This window comes from Phyllobates terribilis, unplaced genomic scaffold (assembly GCF_046119375.1).
Source record: "Phyllobates terribilis strain yellow unplaced genomic scaffold, ASM4611937v1 Scaffold_7__3_contigs__length_470593459, whole genome shotgun sequence".
NCBI lineage: Eukaryota > Metazoa > Chordata > Amphibia > Anura > Dendrobatidae > Phyllobates > Phyllobates terribilis.
This window is the reverse complement of record NW_027362767.1, coordinates 258,277,488-258,300,456: the sequence shown is the minus strand read 5'-3', so window position 1 is coordinate 258,300,456 and position 22,969 is coordinate 258,277,488. Positions and strand designations below refer to the sequence as shown.

The window sequence follows — 22,969 nt, the reverse complement described above, 5'->3', positions numbered from 1 at the left end:
AATTTAAAACTAACAAATAAAGTTGCACGCTTTAACGCTATAGCATGCAAATATGAAATACTTAGCAAATAAATTGGCCTATTCATGTTTACCAAGCAGCCAATGTCATGGCAATCTTCTTTGCTGGGAACCTAACCTAATGTGAATTCTCTCCTGTGCTAATACCCTACATTTAAATGGGTAGCTAGGATCCTGCTGTGATTAAAAAAGTCATAGGCTGATGGGTGGAGTGCTCGGTCAGAGAGCTTATGTATACAAATATCAAAGACTGACTGTGACTTCCAAACAGAGACAAGGTGTGAACAGGTGCATACTAAGAGTAGTCACCTCCATATATAACGAACAAATAAAGTTGCACTCAGTAATGCTATAGCATGCAAACATGAAGTATATGAAATTAGAATTGCATTACTGCTCTAGAAAATAGGAAAAAATTAAGATACTTAGCACATAAATTGGCCAATTCATGTGTGCTCTGCGGCCAGTGACAAGGTGATCTTCTTTGCTGGGAACCTAGCCTAACGTGAATCCTCTCCTGGGCTAATAGCCTACATTTATATGGGTAGGTAGGATCCTGCTGTGATTAAAACTGCCATAGGCTGATGGATGGAGTGCTCGGTCAGAGAGCATATGTATAAAAATATCAAAGACTGACTGTGACTTCCAAACAGAGACCAAGTGTGAACAGGTGCATACTAAGAGTTGCCACCTCCATATATAACTAACAAATAAAGTTGTACTCTGTAACGCTATAGCATGCAAACATGAAATATATGAAATTAGAATTGCTTTACTGCTCTAGAAAATAGGTAAAAACGAAGATACTTGATACACATGAATTGGCCAATTTATGCATGCCCAGAAACCAACATCAAGGCAATATTCTTTGCTGGGAAGCTAACCTAATGTGAATCCTCTCCTGGGCTAATAGCCTACATTTATATGAGTAGGTAGGATCTCGTTGTGATTAAAACTGCCATAGGCTGATGGGTGGACAAAGGGGCTAGGCAAACGGATGGTCAAAGGCAAATCTAAGGCCAGTCAACAAAGATCAAAATACTACAACTGAAAACACAGAACAAACACACACCAGACTTTCTTTTTTTCATCGGATGGGGTACAGGAGTAATATATCAAAATCATATTACATTTAATACAGCTTATGTGGTGTATTACGCCACTTGCCCCTGCAAGAAGGTTTATGTAAGGCTAACTTCACGTGAATTAAAAATCCGCGTCACAGAGCATGTAGGGACATTGCGGCTGCGAAAGGGGTGTTGGACTTATCCTTGTTAAAAACCCTGCCTAAAAACTTTTAGTTGTTGCACGGATGTGACCCTCGGGAGCTCAGAGTACGGGACATTGACAGGGTCAATTGCGGCATTAGAGGGGGAAATGTTAAACAGATACTTGCCCAACGGAAATGTCACTGGATCTCTTTGCTGGATACACTAGCACTGGCAGGCCTCAACAAGATAATTAGCTTCGCCTTCTTCTTATAATACTATCCTTACCCTGTAGGACTTGGTCCCTATATGACCAGTATGTCATCTCAATAATGTCATCATTCCTTGCAATTTTTTACTGTTTTAATTTTTTATTTGTTGTGTGTTTTGTGTTTATAGTTTTTGCATCACATCTTTTGATGGCCCACACCTGCCATCCCATTTACAGTGAATAATGTCTTCTTCCTCGCATATTTGAGATGGTCTTTGTTGAACTATGTGGATTATCCCTATTTGAAGACCTCAAAACTCGAGAAATTCTCCTTTAATTCTGACATCTATCTGATGAATAAATCAACACAGTTCTGAATCTCAAAACATAGTTCAGAAACAAAGAAGAGAAATGAAAGTAAGCATAAAAAAAATCAAATCTTTATTAATAGAATTTAAAACATATGATAATTAATAGCACAGGGAACCATTTAACCCATCCACTTATAGACTTCACAAAAGGCACAATTTAAAGAGCTGTGGCTCTAGTTGTCAACAGTATCACCGGAAGTAATAGTAGACCTTGAACAACCAATTATCACATACAGTATACAGTTGAAACCAGAAGTTTACATACACTATAGAAAAAGACACATATGCATGTTTTTCTCAATATCTGATATGAAATCAGAATAAACCTTTCCCGTTTTAGGACAATTAGGATTACCATCATTTTTAATATTTGCCAAATGCCAAAATAATGAGAGAGAGAGAATGTTTAAGGCATTTTTATTACTTACTGAAAAGTCAAAAGTTTACTTACACTAAGATTACTATGCCATTAATTCTAGACTGCCCATATGATGATGTCATACACTACCGTTCAAAAGTTTGGGGTCACCCAGACAATTTTGTGTTTTCCATGAAAACTCATACTTTTATTTATCAAATGAGTTGCAAAATGAATAGAAAATATAGTCCAGACATTGAAAAGGTTAGAAATAATGATTTTTATTTCAAAGAATAATTTTCTCCTTCAAACTTTGCTTTCGTCAAAGAATGCTCCTTTGCAGCAATTCCAGCATTGCCAACCTTTGGCATTCTAGCTGTTAATTTGCTGAGGTAATCTTGAGACATTTCCCCCCATGCTTCCTGAAGCCGATCCACAAGTTGGATTGGTTTGATGGGCACTTTTTGCGTACCATACGGCCAAGCTGCTCCCACAACAGCTCAATGGGGTTGAGATCTGGTGACTGCGCTGGCCACTCCATTACAAATAGAATACCACCTGCCTGCTTCTTCCCTAAATAGTTCATGCATAATTTGGAGGTGTGTTTCGGTCATTGTCCTGTTGATGAAATTGGCTCCAATCAAGTTCTGTCCACAGGGTATGGCACGGCATTGCAAAATGGAGTGATAGCCTTCCTTATTCAAAATCCCATTTACCTTGTACAAATCTCCCACTTTACCAGCACCAAAGCATCCCCAGACCATCACATTACCTCCACCATGCTTGACAGATGGCGTCAGGCACTCTTCCAGCATCTTTTCTGTTGTTCTGCGTCTCACAAATGTACTTCTGTGTGATCCAAACACCTCAAACTTTCATTCGTCTGTCCATAAAACTTTTTTCCAATCTTCCTCTGTCCAATGTCTGTGTTCTTTTGCCCATATTCATCTTTTCCTTTTATTAGCCAGTCTCAGATATGGCTTTTTCTTTGCCACTTTGCCCTGAAGGCCAGCATCCCGGAGTCGCCTCTTTACTGTAGACGTTGACACTGGCGTTTTGCGTGTACTGTTATGTTCTGCTACCAGAGCTAAGGAAAGAGAGGAGATCTGTCCCTACGATAGAACTCAGCTAGATCCCTACGATGTAACAGGGGACCTGATCCTGCGATCAGACCTGCTAAAGTCCTAAGCTAGTCTGTACGGAGACCTATAGATGTGGGGAAGGAATCCCTACAAGTACTAAGGACTGGGAGGAAAATGGGACACCTCCTAACAGAAATAGTAGCAGACAGACGAACAAACAAAATATAAAGAACACAGAGGTCCGTAGACCAAGCAAACTAACAGAGCAGATACAGAGCACAGGCTAGCTAGAAAGTAGTTATACAATGAAGTCCAGCAAAGCCAGAAGGGCGGAGCAGGCTTAAATAGGCCAACAAGGTCATGTGACCAGCAAAGGAAAAAAAAAACCTAAGAGCAAGGTTCTAACAGTACCCCCCCTTCTAAGAGGATCCTCCGGATCCCCTAGGACCAGGCTTATCAGGAAATCTCCTGTGAAACGCTCTGATAAGTCTGGACGCGGAAACATCATCCGACCTCACCCAAGAGTTATCCTCGGGTCCGAAACCTTTCCAGGCCACAAGATACTGCAAACTACCTCTATACAGTCTAGAGTTAAGGATGCGAGAAATTTCATATTCCCCGTCCTCCACCACCGGAGGAACAGAGGCAGAGGCGTCACAATCCGATACAACAGCTTTTTTCAACAGAGAGACATGAAATACCGGATTAATTCTCCAGGAGGTAGGAACCTCCAACCTAACAGCAGATTGGTTGACAACCTGAAGCACCTTAAAGGGCCCTACAAACTTGGGACCCAATTTCTTAGAAGGAATCCTCAACCGCAGATTCCTAGAGGACAACCAAACCATGTCACCAACAGCGAACAAAACCTCCTGTCGTTTCCTATCAAAGTAGTCCTTAGATTTTCTGTTGGCCTCCTGAAGATTACCACGCACATCCGTCCAAACTCTCTCCAAATCACCGGAAAAATTCTCCTCCTCAGGCACGGCAGATCCCAACTTGGAGAACGACCCAAACGACGGATGTCTCCCAGAACAACAAAAAAAAGGCGAACAACCAGCAGAAGAAGATGTATGATTGTTAAGAGCAAATTCAGCAAGTGGCAGAAACTCAGACCACCCCTCTTGATTGTCTGCCACAAAACAACGCAAGAACTGCTCAACATCCTGGTTTTTCCTTTCTGTCTGGCCATTAGATTCAGGATGATATCCGGACGAGAACGATAAATGAACTCCCAACCTGTCACAAAAGGCACGCCAAAAACGAGCCACGAACTGAGGACCCCTATCAGAAACAATGTCAGTAGGAACGCCATGAAGTCTGACAATTTCCTTGACAAAGGCCTTAGCGAGAGTTTTAGCGCAGGGCAGTTTGACGAAGGGAACCAAGTGACACATCTTGCTAAAACGGTCCACGACCACCCAGATGACAGTAAAACCCTCAGAGGGGGGAAGGTCAGTTATAAAGTCCATAGCCAAATGTGTCCAAGGAGCACTGGGAACCTCCAAAGGACAAAGCAACCCCGCAGCAGGAGTATGTGAGGACTTAGATCTAGCACATATAGTACATTGACGCACCCACTTAATGACTTCCTTCTGCCATTGAGGCCACCAAAAACTGCGACCCACCAGTCTCTTGGTCTCAGAGATTCCGGGATGACCTGCCAACCGAGATTCGTGACACTCAACAAACAAATCTCTCCTAAAGGTCCCAGGCACAAACAACCTCCCATGAGGAGTGTTAGATGGGGCATTCTCCTGTGCTTTAAGAATCTCATCTTCCAAAATGGAGTCCAAAGCAGCTATCACAACACCTTCTTGTAAAATGTTCTCCTCTTTCTCAGCAACGACTATGGGAGAAAAACTGCGAGACAAGGCATCCGCCTTAACATTCTTAGTACCAGGGATGTAAGTAACGGAGAAATTAAACCGCGAGAAAAACAGTGCCCACCTAGCCTGACGGGCATTCAGGCGCTTGGCAGCATCAAGATATATCAGATTTTTATGATCCGTAAGAACCTGAACGGGAAATTCCGCACCTTCCAAGAAGTGGCGCCAGTGTTCAAATGCGAGTTTAATAGCCAATAATTCCCGATTACTAATATCGTAATTCAGTTCAGTCTCCGAAAAATTTTTTGAAAAAAAGGCACAGGGATGTAATCCATCCCCGTTATCCTGAGACAATACTGCGCCAACCCCCACAGAGGAAGCATCAACCTCAACCAAAAACGGCTTAGTCACATCAGGCTGCATAAGGATGGGAGCAGAGGTGAACCTCTCCTTGAGATACACAAAAGCTTCAATGGCCTCAGAAGACCACTGAACCGCATCAGCACCTTTCCTGGTGAGATCGGTCAGAGGTTTGACAATACTAGAAAATTTTTTTATGAATTTTCTGTAATAATTGGCGAAACCTAAAAACCTCTGTATTGATTTCAAACCAATAGGCCTAGGCTATTCCTGTACAGCTTGAACTTTAACCGGGTCCATCTCAAAACCTTCGCTGGAGATAATGTAACCCAAAAAACTAATTCTCTGTACAGCGAACTCACATTTCTCCAGCTTAGCAAAAAGCGAATTGTCCATTAATAACTGTAATACCTCACGTACGCTCCGCCAATGAGACTCCAGATCCGGCGAATAAATCAAAATGTCATCCAAATACACAACCACATTTTTGCCGATCAAAGGTCTAAGGATGTCATTAATAAGATTCTGAAAAAATGCAGGAGCATTAGTAAGACCAAAAGGCATAACCAGATTCTCAAAATGACCCACAGGAGTGTTAAAAGCAGTCTTCCATTCGTCACCCTCCTTCATGCGCAACAGATTGTATGCCCCCTTAAGGTCAATTTTAGAGAACCACTTGGCCCCCATTAACTGGTTAAACAGATCAGGAATCAATGGCAGTGGGTAAGGATTGCGTACAGTAATTTTGTTAATCTCACGAAAATCCAGACAAGGACGTAAACCGCCGTCCTTTTTTTTTAAAAAAAAAAATCCAACCGCCACAGGAGACTTAGAGGGCCTAATGTGACCGGCGGCCAAACTTGTCTGTATGTATTCCTCCAAAGCCTTCCTCTCAGGAATAGTAAGGTTAAATAAACGACTTTTAGGAAGAGTCGCTCCAGGGACAAATTCAATAGAACAATCATAGTCTCTATGGGGAGGCAAAACCTGCGATTCCTTCTCAGAAAAAACTCTCCAAAAATCCTGAATAGGAACAGGCAATTCTCCCCTATCCAAAGCTGCAATACGCCCGTTACAACACTTGTCATAACATTTATGGCTCCAGGATTTAATTTCACTGGTAGACCAATCCAGTACAGGATTGTGAAATTTTAACCAGGGCAATCCCAATATTACTGGAGAAGGCAAGTTATTCAAAACTACCAAATCCAATTTCTCATGGTGAACACCATTAATAGTGAGAGGAAATTCACAGACCTTGAGAGTAATATTCTTCAAAGGGGAGCCATCCACAGAAACCACAGCAATGGGGGATGATAAAGGTTCGGGTTTTAAATTGAGTCTTTCCAAGAATCCCCCATCAATTACATTCAGAGTAGACCCACAATCAACAAACACCCGAAATTCCATTAATTTTTCCTGAGCAATCGTGGAAGCAGCTAAAAATATACCCTTGGAATTTAAACAGGCAATACGGGCATGACTGACCATTTTTTTTTCTTTCTTCATACGAAGCTCACAGCCTTTAATCAAATGACCAGATTTTCCGCAATAGAAACACAAGCCTTCAGAAAATCGACGGTCTTTTTCTTGAGAGCGAGGTGCCACCGATCCAATCTCCATCGGTTCACCACTGTTAGTACACACATTCTCATAACCAGAAACTGACATAGCAGAGGATTTGCTCTCATTAACCCTTGCACGCAGTCTCCTATCCACCCGTATAGCTAATTGCATAGCCTGTTGCAAATCTTCAGGTGTAGGATAAGCAATTAGCAGGTCTTTAACCCTTTCATTGAGCCCAGCAAGAAATAGACTTTTCAGAGCAGAATCGTTCCACCCTGTTTGAGTAGACCAACGACGGAAATGAGTACAATATTTTTCCACATTACCTGATCCCTGTCTCAAACGTCTTAACTCAGTCTCAGCTGATGCGACACGGTCAGGATCATCATATAATAGTCCCAAAGCAGAAAAAAAACTATCCACTGATCTGAAGCATGTATCACTAGGTTGCAAAGAAAAGGCCCACTCCTGAGGCTCTTTGCGCAAAAGTGACATTATGAACCCTATGCGCTGGGATTCATCCCCAGAGTACTTGGGTCTCAAACGAAAATACAATAAGCAAGCATTTTTAAATGAAAAAAATTCTCGGTGTTCACCAAAAGATAAATCCGGCAAACATACCTTAGGCTCCAAGAAATGTGCTCCAGGACAGTTACTCACGTGCTGGCGGAGCTCGGCCACCTTCAGAGAGAGTCCCTGCAGGCGATGAGCCAAATCCTGAACCGACACCATGATGGAACAGAAAAATCTTTCCTTAGAGAATTTGCAGGCTGGACTTACTGTTATGTTCTGCTACCAGAGCTAAGGAAAGAGAGGAGATCTGTCCCTACGATAGAACTCAGCTAGATCCCCACGATGTAACAGGGGACCTGATCCTGCGATCAGACCTGCTAAAGTCCTAAGCTAGTCTGTACGGAGACCTATAGATGTGGGGAAGGAATCCCTACAAGTACTAAGGACTGGGAGGAAAATGGGACACCTCCTAACAGAAATAGTAGCAGACAGACGAACAAACAAAATATAAAGAACACAGAGGTCCGTAGACCAAGCAAACTAACAGAACAGATACAGAGCACAGGCTAGCTAGAAAGTAGTTATACAATGAAGTCCAGCAAAGCCAGAAGGGCGGAGCAGGCTTAAATAGGCCAACAAGGTCATGTGACCAGCAAAGGGAAAAAAAACCTAAGAGCAAGGTTCTAACATGTACTATTTAATGAAGCTGCCAGTCGAGGAGCTGTGAGGCGTCGATTTCTCAAACTAGAGACTCTAATGTACTTATCTTTTTGCTCAGTTGTGCAGCAGGGCCTCCCACTTCTCTTTCTACTCTGGTTAGAGCCTGTTTGTGCTCTCCTCTGAAGGGAGCAGTACACACCGTTGTTGGAAATCTTCCGTTTCTTGGCAATTTCTCGCATGGAACAGCTTTCATTTCTAAGAACAAGTATAGACTGTCGAGGTTCACATGAAAGTTCTCTTTTTCTGGCCATTTTCTGGCCATTTTGAGAGTTTCATAGAACAAACAAATGTAATGCTCCAGATTCTCAACTAGCTAAAAGGAAGGTCAATTTTATAACTTCTCAAATCAGCCAAACCGTTTTCAGCTGGGCTAACATACTTGTGCAAGGGTTTTCTAGGGTTTTCTAAACACCCATTAGCCTTCTTACACAGTTAGCAAACAGAAATGTACCATTAAAACACTGGAGTGGTGGTTGCTGGAAATGGGCCTCTATACACCTATGTAGATATTGCAATAAAAACAAGACGTTTGCAGCTAGAATAGTCATTTACCACATTAACAATGTATAGAGTGTATTTCTGATTCATTTAATGTTAGCTTCATTGAAAAAAAATGTGCTTTTCTTTAAAAAATAATGACATTTCTAAATGACCCAAACTTTTGAACGGTAGTGTATGTTTGGAAGCTTCTGATAGTTTTTTTGGCAACATCTGAGTTAATTAGAGACACACCTGTGGATGTATTTTAATGCACACCTGAAACACACTGCTTCTTTGTGTAGCATCATGGGAAAGTCTAAAGAAATCAGCCAAGATATCAGGAAGAGAATTGTGGACTTGCACAAGTCTGGCTCATCCTTGGTTACAATTTCAAGATGCCTGAAGGTGCCTCATTCATCTGCACAAACAATTATACACAAGTACACACAAGATGGGAATGTCCAGCCATCATACCGCTCAGGAAGGAGACGGGTTCTGTGTCCCAGAGATGAATGTGCTTTGGTCTGACATGTGCATATCAACCCAAAGACAAAAGCAAAAGACCTTGTGAAGATGATGGCTGAAGCTGGTAAGATTGTGTCAATAACCACAGTGAAACGAGTACTGTATCAACATGGGCTGAAAGGCCACTCTGCCAGGAAGAAGCCATTACTCCAAAAGAAACATAAAACCCAAGTCATTAAGTTTAAGGGCAATGGTACCAAATACTAATGAAATGTATGTAAACTTTTGACTTTGCAGTAAGTAATAAAAATGCCTTAAAACATTCTCTCTCTCATTATTATCTCATCTCATTATTCATTTGGCAAATATTAAAAATTATGGCAATTCTAATTGACCTAAAACGGGAAAGGTTTATTCTGGTTAAATGTCAGATATTGAGAAAAACATGCATATGTGTCTTTTTATATGTAAAAACTTCTATGTAAACTTGTATGTAAACTTCTGGTTTCAACTGTATATTCTCTGTACAGCTTTATCCTTCTGTCAAAATTGAAACTATTTAAAGTCTAAAAGAAAAGACTTAGAAGAAAAAACACATAGAAAAGGGTCTAAGCCAACCTATGTACCCCGGGGAGGCCAGAAATAAAGGGCATAGTGCAACATATGGCCAAGAAAAGCCCACAGGTGCAGGCCAGCTCCCTAGCCATAGTAATTCTTCCCCATCAGAGCAGTGGAGTAATAAAAAAGCTGATCTAAGTAAAGTGCATAGTTCACATGGACAGAGTTCAGAGACATTAAGGAAACAGCACGGTGGCAAAGACTGGTGGTACTTACTATATGCTGGCAAGTCTATATGCGTGCGGACCACCGATGACGCCGTTTCGCCATTGCTTTTTCTGAGGAACGTGCGCTGTTGCGATGACAGCGGGTGGTAGCATCGTAATGGCGGAAGCAACAGCACTCACACGCTTCTTCTAATTTAGCACCTGTGGACACATCATAAACAATGGATAGGACACAATCATCTTACACCTCCCCTTGAGAAAGCTACACGCAAAACGCGTGTCCATGCAGTACTGGCAGTGCTCTACTAAATCCTCCCTCGCTATGGGTAAGCATCACCACTTGTAAGCTAGTCTCCTGTTTCACTTCTTGTTCATGGCTACTCTGCCCTTCACTACATATGGTGATTATAAAAACTGGCTGCATAGGGGTAGTATATATTATGCACAGCTTGATACTTTGGATTTTTTTGGTGGCTCTCCGTCTGTTTTCCTCCTAATCTGACATATTGTTGTATTTTATGTTAATTATTTAAAAAAATGAATTTTTCTGATAAATATTTTTTTACATTTTTTATTGGTGGTCTATGATTACTCCAATTTCTTTCTGTTTTGTTCATGCTGTTTGGAGTACTCTACTTGATTTTTCGTCCCTTACCTAATGATAATTATGTGCTTTTGGGATATTTTCTATTATTTACACACCAAACTGAGCAGAGCTACGACTGGCAGAGATAAGAGGTAGACAACCATCTAAATAGCCTGAGAATCATTCCAAACAGGAGACACCTGTAGGAAACCTAGCACGCCCCGGCCTTGATTGGACGGCTAGACTGCCACTCACCACACTGACAGCTCAGCACTCCCAAGCCTCAGATTGGACAGCTGAGATGCCACTCACCACACTGAAAGGAGGTATTCCCACAGGCCATTAAAACCATTGGGGATCTGTGTGATGTATGGGCCCTATAAAATAAGAGTCTTTCGGTAATAGGGATCTGGAATGGCGGGCCATTCAGAGCACCATCTAGTGACAATTCTTGTTTGTGTAGACGTCCAAAGATGAAGGTGAAGAGCTTACCCATATGCAAGTGTTGAGTTATTCTCGCCTGTGGTCCTCTCATGGTGGCCACCATATGGTTTGTATCATTAGACTTTTCTTGTGCTCCCCCTAACAGACTATGAGGATTTGATACAACACCCCCATTACTCCTCCAAACTATCAGAGTCCTCAGACAGTCCTTTTATCAGCAGTCAGTACATAGATACCACTAATGGCCCAAAAATACTGCTCTAAGTAGCATCACTATGCATCCGACCCAAGCTAAAAAGGGGCACCAAAGCAGGTGAAAAATCCCATTTAGGCTTCATTGACATGTCCGTGTTAAAACACGTACATGAAAAAATGGAATTGGTGTCATATGTGTGTCCGTTTTTACCATCCATGTGTCCATTTTTACCATCAATCTGCATGTTTTGGTCATCAGTGTTTTTCATTGATGCATAAAGAAAGAAAGAAATTACAAAGCTTCTCCTATACTTTGTGATGTTAAACATGGACAACTCACGGATGGCGCACGGATGCTATCCATGTGCTGTACATGTTTTTCACGAATCCATAGACTTGTATTAGCCATTTTCATCAGAGTCTCAGTGTGTTTTGCACGGCACCATAGATTTTGAACAGCACCATAGATTATAATGCATATGTGTTGTATTTGTGAAAAAAACGAATACAACACGTACGTGCAACCCAGACGTGTGAATGAGGCCTAAGACATCTCCATGGTAGAATGCTCTATGGTGGTATATTAGTTAATTGACCACTTCAGTATTTATCTGGAGTTAGATGCACCTAACCATTCCATTTCTACTGTCTGTATGTTGGTGTGTAGGTTACATGGCGGTATACTGGTAAGTTGGTTATGTGATATACTAGCCATATGGTGGTTTACTGGTATATTGGCCACGTATGCAGTATGTTTATAGACTATATGGTGCTTTTCCGGTTTGTTGCTCATGTGTATATTTATACTGTGTGCGTAGTGGTGTTCAGGTTATATAGCGGTATACTGGATAGCTGATTATGCAGGGGCACACATACCATTGGGACAACTGCACAGTTGCCAAAGAGATAAGGGGGACCACTTCTATCTGCAAAGCAGGTAGAATTTTGCATTTTGATGAATTATTGGACTGCAAAGGGCCCATATACTGGTCTTGCATGGGGGCTTCTGTCTGTGTCCGCCAGTGTGGTTATCTATAAACTTATTCTACTTACTCTAGCTGTTTGGTGGTATACTAGATTATTCTTCATGCAAGGGCGTATGTGGGGGGGGGGCAGACGGGGAATTTGCCCTGGGGCAGCTGGCAGGGGGGCACTGTCAAGCTGCCTGATGTTGTGGTCCGTGGTGTCTCCCTGCAGCTGCATTTCGCCGCCTTGTGTAGTGGAAGTCAGCCGTACTCTGAGATGGCTGTCAGGCTGACAGACAGCTCACAGAAGGTGCAGCGCGCGGCTGCCAGGGCTCAATTGTACTCGCGTCTTTCAGGTGCCAGTACAATTGAAGCCCTGACATCCAGCACTTCTGGGTCAGGGCGACGTCAGCAGCATGATCACGTCACGTGACTATATGACGATATACTTGATAGGTGGTTACATTTATACTTATTCTAGCCATATGGTTGTGTACTGCTTTATTCTTCATGTATACAGTATGTTAATACCGACTATATGATGCTCTACTGGTTATGTGATCATGTGGATATTTATATCATCTGCTTAGGGGTGTGTAGTTTATATGGCGGTATATTGGCTATTTGGTGATGTATTTGATTTTACTGGTCATATCATGGAGGTGGTGTGTATGCTTTATGGCAATACTGAGTATACAGGCTACATGATGCTGGCAGATAAATTGTCCAGTATAGAGTATATATACAGTAACCCATATAATCATCAGTCAATAATTCCACAGACACAATATTGCGGCATATATCACATTATTTATTAACCTTTCGTTGCCCACTCTAACTACAATTATTGCTGAACAATGTGACAGTGACTCCCAGCAGGGATTTGAGTTGACTTTGAAGGCTGGCAATGCTGAGACCAGATTGGACCGAGTTGGCATTATTTGGTGCCAATGATCCTTCAGCTCTGATTGGCTGGTTGTTGTTGTTCAGGCAGCAGAAAGCGCTCCACACATGGCTGGGAATATTGATTCTTTGCACCCCATTGACCGAAATCCAGTTGTTTCCAGGTACAACTCCAGTAATGACAAACATCTTTCCACAAGTAGCGGCGATGCTTCTCACTTTCATTTCGTTGTTTCTCCAAGCTCCACTGTTCAAGGGGCCATGCATGGGGGCCACATTGGTGAGGGTGTAGGTAGCTTTCTGTCCGACTCCATCAGGATGGTCAGCATTTGGGTTAAGGTGGCCCTTGTGGTAGTTGCTTCCTGTATAGTCAGAGTTGATGGCTTGAGTTTGCTTAATGAGGTCGACCGGAGTACCCGAGAGACCAAGGTTTCGGATTGCTGTTTCTGTTGCGGGCTGGAGATTCATTTCTCTGGGAAGTCTGGTGTCCACCAACTGAAATATGAGCAGAATATCCAGTGATTTCCAAACATTAAATTTCTCCTATTGCATCAAGATAGATGACTTCTTTCACTCTCTGTACATACTTGTCTCATTTTCATAAATAATTCATGTATTAGAGTTATATAAAAAATATATGCATAAAGCCCCCCATATTCTGAATAACTGCAGAATACAGTGAACATGTAAGGTACCACCAACCTAGCAAGTAAAAAATTTTAGAAAAGAAAGTCTAAGATAAGACAAATATTACTATAAATATTTCTGGACCTTTTTAATTGAATTGATTGGGGTCAGTCATCTCATTATCTCATGGGGTCAGTCATCTCATATCATCCCCTGCTTGAAATGGTTAAGAGTATATTGTCTTAAACATGTCTTAATGTTTAGTGAATGTTTAAAGGGAACCTGTCATGTACTTTTTTAGCATGTAAAATGTCCCCAGTGCGTTGTTACCGATGCAATGTGCATCACTGACACATTATTTTCATTAAAAACGGCGCTATAACCATGTGCAAAAATCACTTTATATAGTTAGATTGTACCTTCTTATTTAGTCATAGGGGTTTTGCTTCATTTCATTCTGTCACGCTTGTCGCCACCCACGCAATTTGGATGATGTCCACGGGGTTGCGCCGATGTGACGCAAATCTGCTTTGAAAAATCAAGAGCTTGCACAATGTCGATCAGGTAACCGCTCTTGCGCAGTTTCGAGCTCCTCGCTCATGCGCACCGAAGCTCCACTGTGAGTGGCCATAGCCGCTCTTCACGACGCAAGTGTGGGCAGCTGCTCATCACGGCGCATGCGCAGCTCCCCGATCGGCACTGCGCAAGCGTGGGATTTTTCAAAGCAGATTTGACTCACATCGGTGCAACCCTGGGAACATCATTCAAATTGCATAGGCGGAAACAAGCATGACTGAATGAAATGAAGAACACCCCTATGACTAAATGAGCAGGTACAATCTAACTATTTAAAGTGATTGTACCAATGTTTTTAATGAAAATAACATGTTAGCAATGCACATTGCATCACTAACAATGCACTGGGGTCAGTTTACAGGCTAAAAAGGACATGTGAGGTTTCCTTTAAGACATAAGTATACAGGCATGATATTGTGCCCACAGCAGTACCCAAATTTGATATTTTATTGTCTTTTAAAAAGTAAATTTCAACAAAAATCATATAATTCAATTCCTGATTTATTGCAGTGTACATAATAGTACCCAAAATTGATGTACATTTTATTGTTTCTTAAACAGTACACGTAAGAGAGCGCATAGTACCCACAGCGGTACCTAAAGTTTATGGCAAACATTCTTGCAGCATGATACAGCCACTAATAGATCTCTCATTGTCAAATCCAGTAAACTATTTAGTTGCCAAAAGCTCAATGTTTATGTGTTATATACAGAATTAAAGTAAACCCCTCTTACCTGCGGCTCCAATCGGAATGTCTGATCAGCTCCTGTCAAATCGCCAGGTCGTGTGTCTAGGATATATGCTGAATACAAAGCATATCTATTACTTTTGTGATAAAATGATGCAAAAAAAGGATTGTTGTAGGTTTCATACATCTGGCAGATCGGTGTAAGGGAACTGGATAAGCTGTCAAACCCAACAGGAGGTGTGCTAGCATAGAATTGGCCACGACAGTCGCTGAAACTTGGACTTACTTTGGCCAAGACTGCATGAGTCAGGGCCAACACTACAAAGATACGGTAATCCATGTTGGTTGAACACAGTGCTCTGTGAATCCACAAAGCCTGGTGCTTGAGCCTTTAGAGCAAAATCATGTAATGATTCACACAGCTGAGGTGCATGTATGTTATATATTCCATATAGTATATTCTTGGCACTACAATCAGCTAAGTAAAATTGGACTCTTGAAGGTCGGTAATGTGTGGACACCTGGGGAGTTCTCATCATTCTGCATAAAGTTACTGTATAAAAATAGGCTTCAAAATATGGCTTGTAAAGTAGTAATAGGCTTATGAAGTTCACTCTTTAACATCCCCTTTAATTCACTTTGTAAGACTAAGGTTTTTGAGTGTATAATTTGCACTTACAGCTACATCAATTGACTTCCACCCAGATTTGTAGCTAGGGGTTACAGTGCTGAGTTCAAAGAAAGAGGGGCAATAAGCAACGTTTCCTGAGCCAGGGAATTTAGATACAGGGCTAGGGCAGCCAACTGACTTTTGCCCCGAGTAAAGGAAGGCATAGTTACAGCTCTGTCTTCGACTATTGGACCTTTAAATTTCACCTTATAGAATATGTAACATTCTATGTGTATCAAAATAGTTATATACAATTCATTTTCCCTTTCTGTGGCATAATGAAATAAAATATATTTGTAAAATAAATTTTATCTTTACAGCCCTTTAAATGTGTGACAATCATCAATACAATAATGGTTACAACAAGAGCAGTTTGTTTAAATGATCATACTTGTATATAGCTGGAATTAACCATCGACTGTCCTTAAATAAAGAAAATATGTGCAGAGAGATTAGGGAGAAGTCCACTTAGTGAGCTTTATCTTCTGTGCTATACATCCATGGTGCAGTAGTCCATAATTAACGAAAAGATCTTCACTAGTATGCTTTTCATGCAATTAAACAATGTCTATTGATCTAACCTCTATACAAAGATGGTGGTTCAGTGAGAGGTGATGGTAGAACCCATAGCAGTGCCCTCAATTTATACTGTACTATCCTGGACCATGTAAATAATATTCTGTTAAACCCAATAATAGACATATAAATTGGTAATAGTCGGGGGATAGCTACAGTATAAGGGTACACTGGGGCCCAGGAGCTTCATGTTGAATGTCAAAAATATTCACAACTGGAGATATGGAAATAAAGTAATTATGAAAGAAGGCTTTCTGTCAAGATGTCCTGTCATATACCATATTGAGCGATATATTCAACTTTCCTAATCCCAAAATGGTTCTTAAAGGAAACAAAAAGATGCATTCACCTACATTGCAAATTCTGAAAAGCAAAACTGTACATTTAATGCAGCTATGTGATATAACTCCATACAGTAGTTGTTGTCAGGGATTATTGTAAGATCTATAGCAGGACCCTAAATCTATATCCTACATTGCATGTCATTATTCATTTTTCAGTTACAAGTTACTAAGTACAGTTTTGAGTCTAACAATTGGTGTTAACTAGTGTTGAGCGAGCATGCTCGACACTGCTCGATACTCGCCCGAGCATCTCACTACTCGGGATGTTCGGCGAGCACCGAGCATTTCTGGGTTACTCTGGCGGGAGCTCGGGTCTCCGCCCTGCACATCTGGTGCTCTTTACAGAGCCAATGAACATGCAGGGATTGCCAGCCAGTCACTGTAATGTTGTTTGTGGGCATTACAGTGATTGGCTGGCCGCACAGCGTCACCTCGAGTATTTAAAACCGGGCGCCGCCATCTTGTGCACAGTCGCTCTGGATCAGCCAGTGTAGGGTCAGTGCTGCTGAGTTAGGGAGAGATATATAGTGCAAAATATGTAGTGTAGGGTCTCTAAAGCCTGCCAAATCAAACAAACAGTCCTTCTCAGGACTAATATCCATCCCAGATATCAGGCAGGCAGGCAGGCTGTATAGGAGACGCAGTGGTTATACCAGTAAACGCTGCATTACAGTCCTGTGTGCTCCTTTTGGTCAAATTGCTAGACTTATCACCCCGGTCTCAGGGGCCAGGAAACATTTTTTTTTTTCATCTAAATCCTGTATTTTTTTTTTCCTCAGTCAGACTGTCCAAATACGCGTCTTATTAACCTTTTGGTATTTCCCCCCCTCCCCCCCAAAAAATTGAGTGTGTCTGTGACTGTTCAGACACCAATATATCTGTTTAAAAGAGTCTGGTGTAGGCCAGAAAAATAGAACTGTGGTTTTGCAGTTCCACGGGTGAAATCTCTGTATTATCCTGTTTTTGGCATTTTTTGCCGTAAAAAAAACTGTAATAGTGTCTCCCTGACTGGTCAGACACCAATATATCTGTTTAAAAGAGTCTGGTGTACGCCACATAACTATAACTGTGGTTTTGCAGTTCCACGGGTCAAATCTCTGTATTATCCTGCTTTTTGCATTTTTTTCCGTAAAGAAAAACAAAACAGTAATAGTGTCTCCCTGACTGTTCAGACACCAATATATCTGTTTAAAAGAGTCTGGTGTAGGCCAGAAAAATATAAATGTGGTTTTGCAGTTCCACGGGTCAAATCTCTGTATTATCCTGTTTTTGGCATTTTTTGCCGTAAAAAAAAACCTGTAATAGTGTCTCCCTGACTGGTCAGACACCAATATATCTGTTTAAAAGAGTCTGGTGTAGGCCAGAAAAATAGAACTGTGGTTTTGCAGTTCCACGGGTCAAATCTATGTATTATCCTGTTTTTGGCATTTTTTGCCGTAAAAAAACAGTAATAGTGTCTCCCTGACTGATCAGACACCAGTATATCTGTTTAAAAGAGTCTAGTGTACGCCACATAACTATAACTGTGGTTTTGCAGTTCCATGGGTCAAATCTCTGTATTATCCTGCTTTTGGCATTTTTTGCCGTAAAAAAAAAACAGTAAGAGTGTCTCCCTGACTGGTCAGACACCAATATATCTGTTTAAAAGAGTCTGGTGTAGGCCAGAAAAATATAACTGTGGTTTTGCAGTTCCACGGGTCAAATCTCTGTATTATCCTGCTTTTTGCATTTTTTGCCGTAAAAAAAAAACAGTAATAGTGTCTCCCTGACTGTTCAGACACCAATATATCTGTTTAAAAGAGTCTGGTGTAGGCCAGAAAAATATAACTGTGGTTTTGCAGTTTCACGAGTCAAATCTCTGTATTATCCTGTTTTTGGCATTTTTTCCCGTAAAAAAAACAGTAAGAGTGTCTCCCTGACTGGTCAAACACCAAAATATCTGTTTAAAAGAGTCTGGTGTACGCCACATAACTATAACTGTGGTTTTGCAGTTCCATGGGTCAAATCTCTGTATTATCCTGCTTTTTGCATTTTTTGCCATAAAAAAAACAGTAATAGTGTCTCCCTGACTGTTCAGACACCAATATATCTGTTTAAAAGAGTCTGGTGTAGGCCAGAAAAATATAACTGTGGTTTTGCAGTTCCACGGGTCAAATCTCTGTATTATCCTGCTTTTGGCATTTTTTGCCGTAAAAAAAAACAAAACAGTAATAGTGTCTCCCTGACTGTTCAGATGCCAATATATCTGTTTAAAAGAGTCTGGTGTAGGCCAGAAAAATATAACTGTGGTTTTGCAGTTCCACGGGTCAAATCTCTGTATTATCCTGTTTTTGGCATTTTTTGTCATAAAAAAAGCTGTAATAGTGTCTCCCTGACTGGTCAGACACCAATATATCTGTTTAAAAGAGTCTGGTGTAGGCCAGGAAAATATAACTGTGGTTTTGCAGTTCCACGGGTCAAATCTCTGTATTAATCTGTTTTTGGCATTTTTTGCCATAAAAAAACTGTAATAGTGTCTCCCTGACTGGTCAGACACCAATATATCTGTTTAAAAGAGTCTGGTGTACGCCACATAACTATAACTGTGGTTTTGTAGTTCCACGGTTCAAATCTCTGTATTATCCTGCTTTTGGCATTTTTTGCCATAAAAAAAACTGTAATAGTGTCTCCCTGACTGGTCAGACACCAATATATCTGTTTAAAAGAGTCTGGTGTACGCCAGTAAATTAGAACTGTGGTTTTGCAGTTCCACGGTTCAAATCTCTGTATTATCCAGCTTTTAGTATTTTTTCCGTAAAGAAAAACAGTAATAGTGTCTCCCTGATTGTTCAGACACAAATATATCTGTTTGAAAGATTCTGGTGTACGCCACATAACTATAACTGTGCTTTTGCAGTTCCACGGTTCAAATCTCTGTATTATCCACTTTTGGGCCTTTTTTACATAAAAAAAACAGTTTGAGTGTGTCGCTGACTGTTCAGCCCCAAATATATCTATTTAAAAAAGTCTGGTATACGCCAGTAAATTAGAACTGTGGTTTTGCAGTTCCACTGTTCAAATCTCTGTATTGTCCAGCTTTTGGCCTGTTTTACGTAAAAAAAACAGTAATAGTGTCTCCCTGTCTGTTCAGTCACAAATATATCTGTTTAAAAGATTCTGGTGTAGGCCAGAGAAATAGAACTGTGGTTTTCCTCTTCCACGGTTCTAATCTCCTTTTTATTACCCATCTTCCATTGATAGTGCGAGTGTAAGCTATTTTACTTCATTTACAATGGGCAAGACGCGTGGCAAGGGACGTGGAACTGGACATTCTGGTGATGGTGCGTGTAGAGGACGGGGCCGTGGCCAAGGTGAAAATGTGCCACAACCAACAGCCACATCTTCTCTCTCCCACTTCTTGACCAAATTACTAGGGAAGCACACTACAACACCAGTAGTGCGAACTGATCAGTGTGAACAGGTTAATAATTAGATAGCAAATAATACTTCCAGTTACCTGGGCACCACCACCTCCGGTCTGTCTTCCACACGGTCAAGTTTTAGTTGCCGTGAATCTCGACCGCATACTCCTCCTCACCCTGATGCTCCTTCCTCCCACCATGCCGAGTGTCGTCAGACAGCAACTGATCCCACACTTGGACACTCTGAAGAGCTGTTCACTGGTCCATTTCCATATTTGTGCCCCTCGCCTGCTCCGCTTGAAGTGGTGGAAGAGGAGATCCCATGTAGCGATGCCCAAATATTTGAACAGCCACGGCCACAGGAAGTCGACGCTGGCAATTTGTCACAAGAGGTGGACGATGACGAGACACAATTGCCTCGAAGTGAGGAGGAGGATCGTGGTGCGCAAGTGGAAGAGGAAGAGGTGGTGAATGATCTAGTAACTGACCCAACATGGCAGGAGGACATGCAGAGCGAGGCCAGCAGCACACAGGGGGAGTGAGGCAGAGTACCCCAACAGGCAGGAATAAGCAGTGTGGTGGCCGCACACAGAAGGCAGGCAACAGTTCCCCGTAACACCAACACGAGGGACGTTGCCAGTACAACCGGTAGGTCTTCCAGAGTCTGGAATTTTTTTAAAGACTCTGCTGATAACCCCAAAAAGGTCATTTGTACCACCTGCCATGCCAGCAGCAGCAGGGGTGACAAAACTACCAGCCTGACCACCACCAGCATGATCAGGCACATGGCAGCAAAGCATCCGACTTTGTGGGGCGAACCCCAGAGTCCACGACCAGTGTCAGCGGGTGTCACCACTGCTTCTTCCGCTGTTGTGCAAGTAATAGAACCCCCTGTTGTGCGTGCAAGGCAATCCCCTGTCCATACTGCATGCAAACATGCCCCCTCCTCTCAGTCTTTACTTGTTATGGCAGTTTCTCAAGAAACAGCATCAACGTCCACGTCCACGTCCCACCGCAGTGTTCAATTGTCCATATCCCAGAGCTTTGAACGAAAGCGCAAATTCGCAGCCAACGCCCCACAGGCCACAGTCCTAAATTCGCACATTTCACAACAGCTTGCGTTGGAAATGTTGCCTTTTAGGCTGGTGGAGATGGAATCCTTCCGCAACCTTATGGCGGTGGCCGTCCCTCGGTACTCGGTCCCCAGCCGACACTATTTTGCCCGGTGTGCCATCCCCGCACTACACAAGCACGTGTCCCAAAACATCTGCCGTGCCCTCAACAACGCAGTTACTGGGAGAGTCCACCTGACAACGGACACGTGGACAAGTGTTTGTGGCCAGGGATGGTACAGCTCCCTGATGGCACATTGGGTAAACATAGTGGAAGCCGGGACCCAGTCGAACCTTGGGACGGAACACATCCTCCCCACACCGAGGATTGCGGGCCCTATGTCAGTCAGAGTTGCCCCCACAGTGTACAGCTCCTGCGCATCATCCTCCTCCTCATGTTCAGCCTCCATCTCAGATATCACCACATCAGTTACAAGCTGGAAGCACTGCAGTACTGCCTCAGCCAAGCGGCAACAGGCTGTGCTGAAACTCATAAGCTTAGGTGATAAACCTCACACTGCTTGTGAGTTGTGGACAGCTGTGAAAGAGCAGGCAGATCTGTGGCTGAGACCGCTGAACCTACATCCAGGCATGGTCGTGTGTGACAATGGCCGTAACCTGGTGGCAGCTCTGAGGCGAGGCGAGATCACACACGTTCCATGCCTGGCTCATGTGTTTAACCTCGTGGTTCAGTGGTTTCTTAAATCGTACCCCGAGTTGCCAGATCTGCTCGTCAAAGTACGCCGCCTGTCAGCTCATTTTCGCAAGTCGGCTACAGCTTCTGCCGCCTTTGCTGTGTTGCAGCAGCGTTTGCAGCTTCCGGCACACCGACTGGTGTGTGATGTCCCCACACGTTGGAACTCTACCCTCCACATGTTGCAAAGGATTTGTGAGCAGAAGAGAGCAGTTGTGGAGTACCAGCTGCAACAAGGCCGTCGATATTCAGGTCAGACTCCACACATAAGACCTCAGGAGTGGACCTGGATGTCTGACATATGTACCATCCTTAAAACCTACAACTATGACACATGGTCAGACGTAAAAGCTCGTTTATTCAACAAAAAATCACAAAAAATATATATTTATACAAAAATGAATAGACACAGAGGAAAAAAGTCCAGAGAAATGGATATTCTGAGGGCAGGCAGAAAAAATTGTAAAGTATCAGAATCTATGCAAGACATACTACTAAATACCATACTAGGGTCAAAAAGTTTCAATCATATAGGAATAACAGTTAGATTTAAAGTGCATAGTGCAATAAATATATTCCCAGATACATATACATATATATAGATAATAAGCTCATAAAGATGAGATAGTAATAGAGAGACACAGTAACTAGGCAAAGAGGTATGTCAAAAAGTGAGAAATGTAAATAGATAATGAACTACCTGTAAGTCCCTCAGAATCCACACAGATCCGACGCGCGTTTCGCCGTTTAGCTTTAACCAGGATATGGTGAGATAAAGGAAGTAGGGTATATATAGAAAGAATTGGCCAATGAGGAAGATATGACAGTGTGCTGACATAGCGCTATGCCCTGATGAGCCAATCACCGTCACATCTGGGGATCGCGTCTCCGTGGAGCGCGGTCTGCCAGAAGCGGCGGCATTGGCGTGCGTGTCTTTTGAACCCTTCTCCCCCCCCCCCTTTTTTCTGGTACTTATTCTCCTCTCCATTGGTCTTTTGATCTCCGGTTCTTTATTGGTCACTATTTTATGATGTTTTTTATCTATATGTTTTAGTCTTGTATTCTAATTTTACGTTCACTTACTTTATTTACTTTTCTTACTCTTTTTAGTTCTTTCGCCTATTCCGCATATCTATCCATGAGGAGGGAGATGGCCGCCCTTATGTGTCGGATGAATGAAGTAGCAGGCCTTACTCAAGTTCTTCATGTGATGGACTGTAC

The 22,969-nt window shown here is 42.2% G+C and overlaps 1 protein-coding gene across 1 annotated transcript; it reads right to left on the bottom strand.

Moving 5' to 3' along the window:
• Positions 1 to 12,946: 12,946 nt before the first annotated feature.
• Positions 12,947 to 15,387, bottom strand: LOC141153129 (endonuclease domain-containing 1 protein-like). The gene is made up of 2 exons (XM_073637818.1): positions 14,998 to 15,387; positions 12,947 to 13,554 (listed from the first exon to the last, which is right to left on the bottom strand). Exons 1-2 carry the CDS (start codon positions 15,289 to 15,291, stop codon positions 12,991 to 12,993), a joined length of 858 nt encoding a protein of 285 aa, XP_073493919.1. The 5' UTR covers positions 15,292 to 15,387; the 3' UTR covers positions 12,947 to 12,990.
• Between the last annotated feature and the right edge of the window lie 7,582 nt (positions 15,388 to 22,969).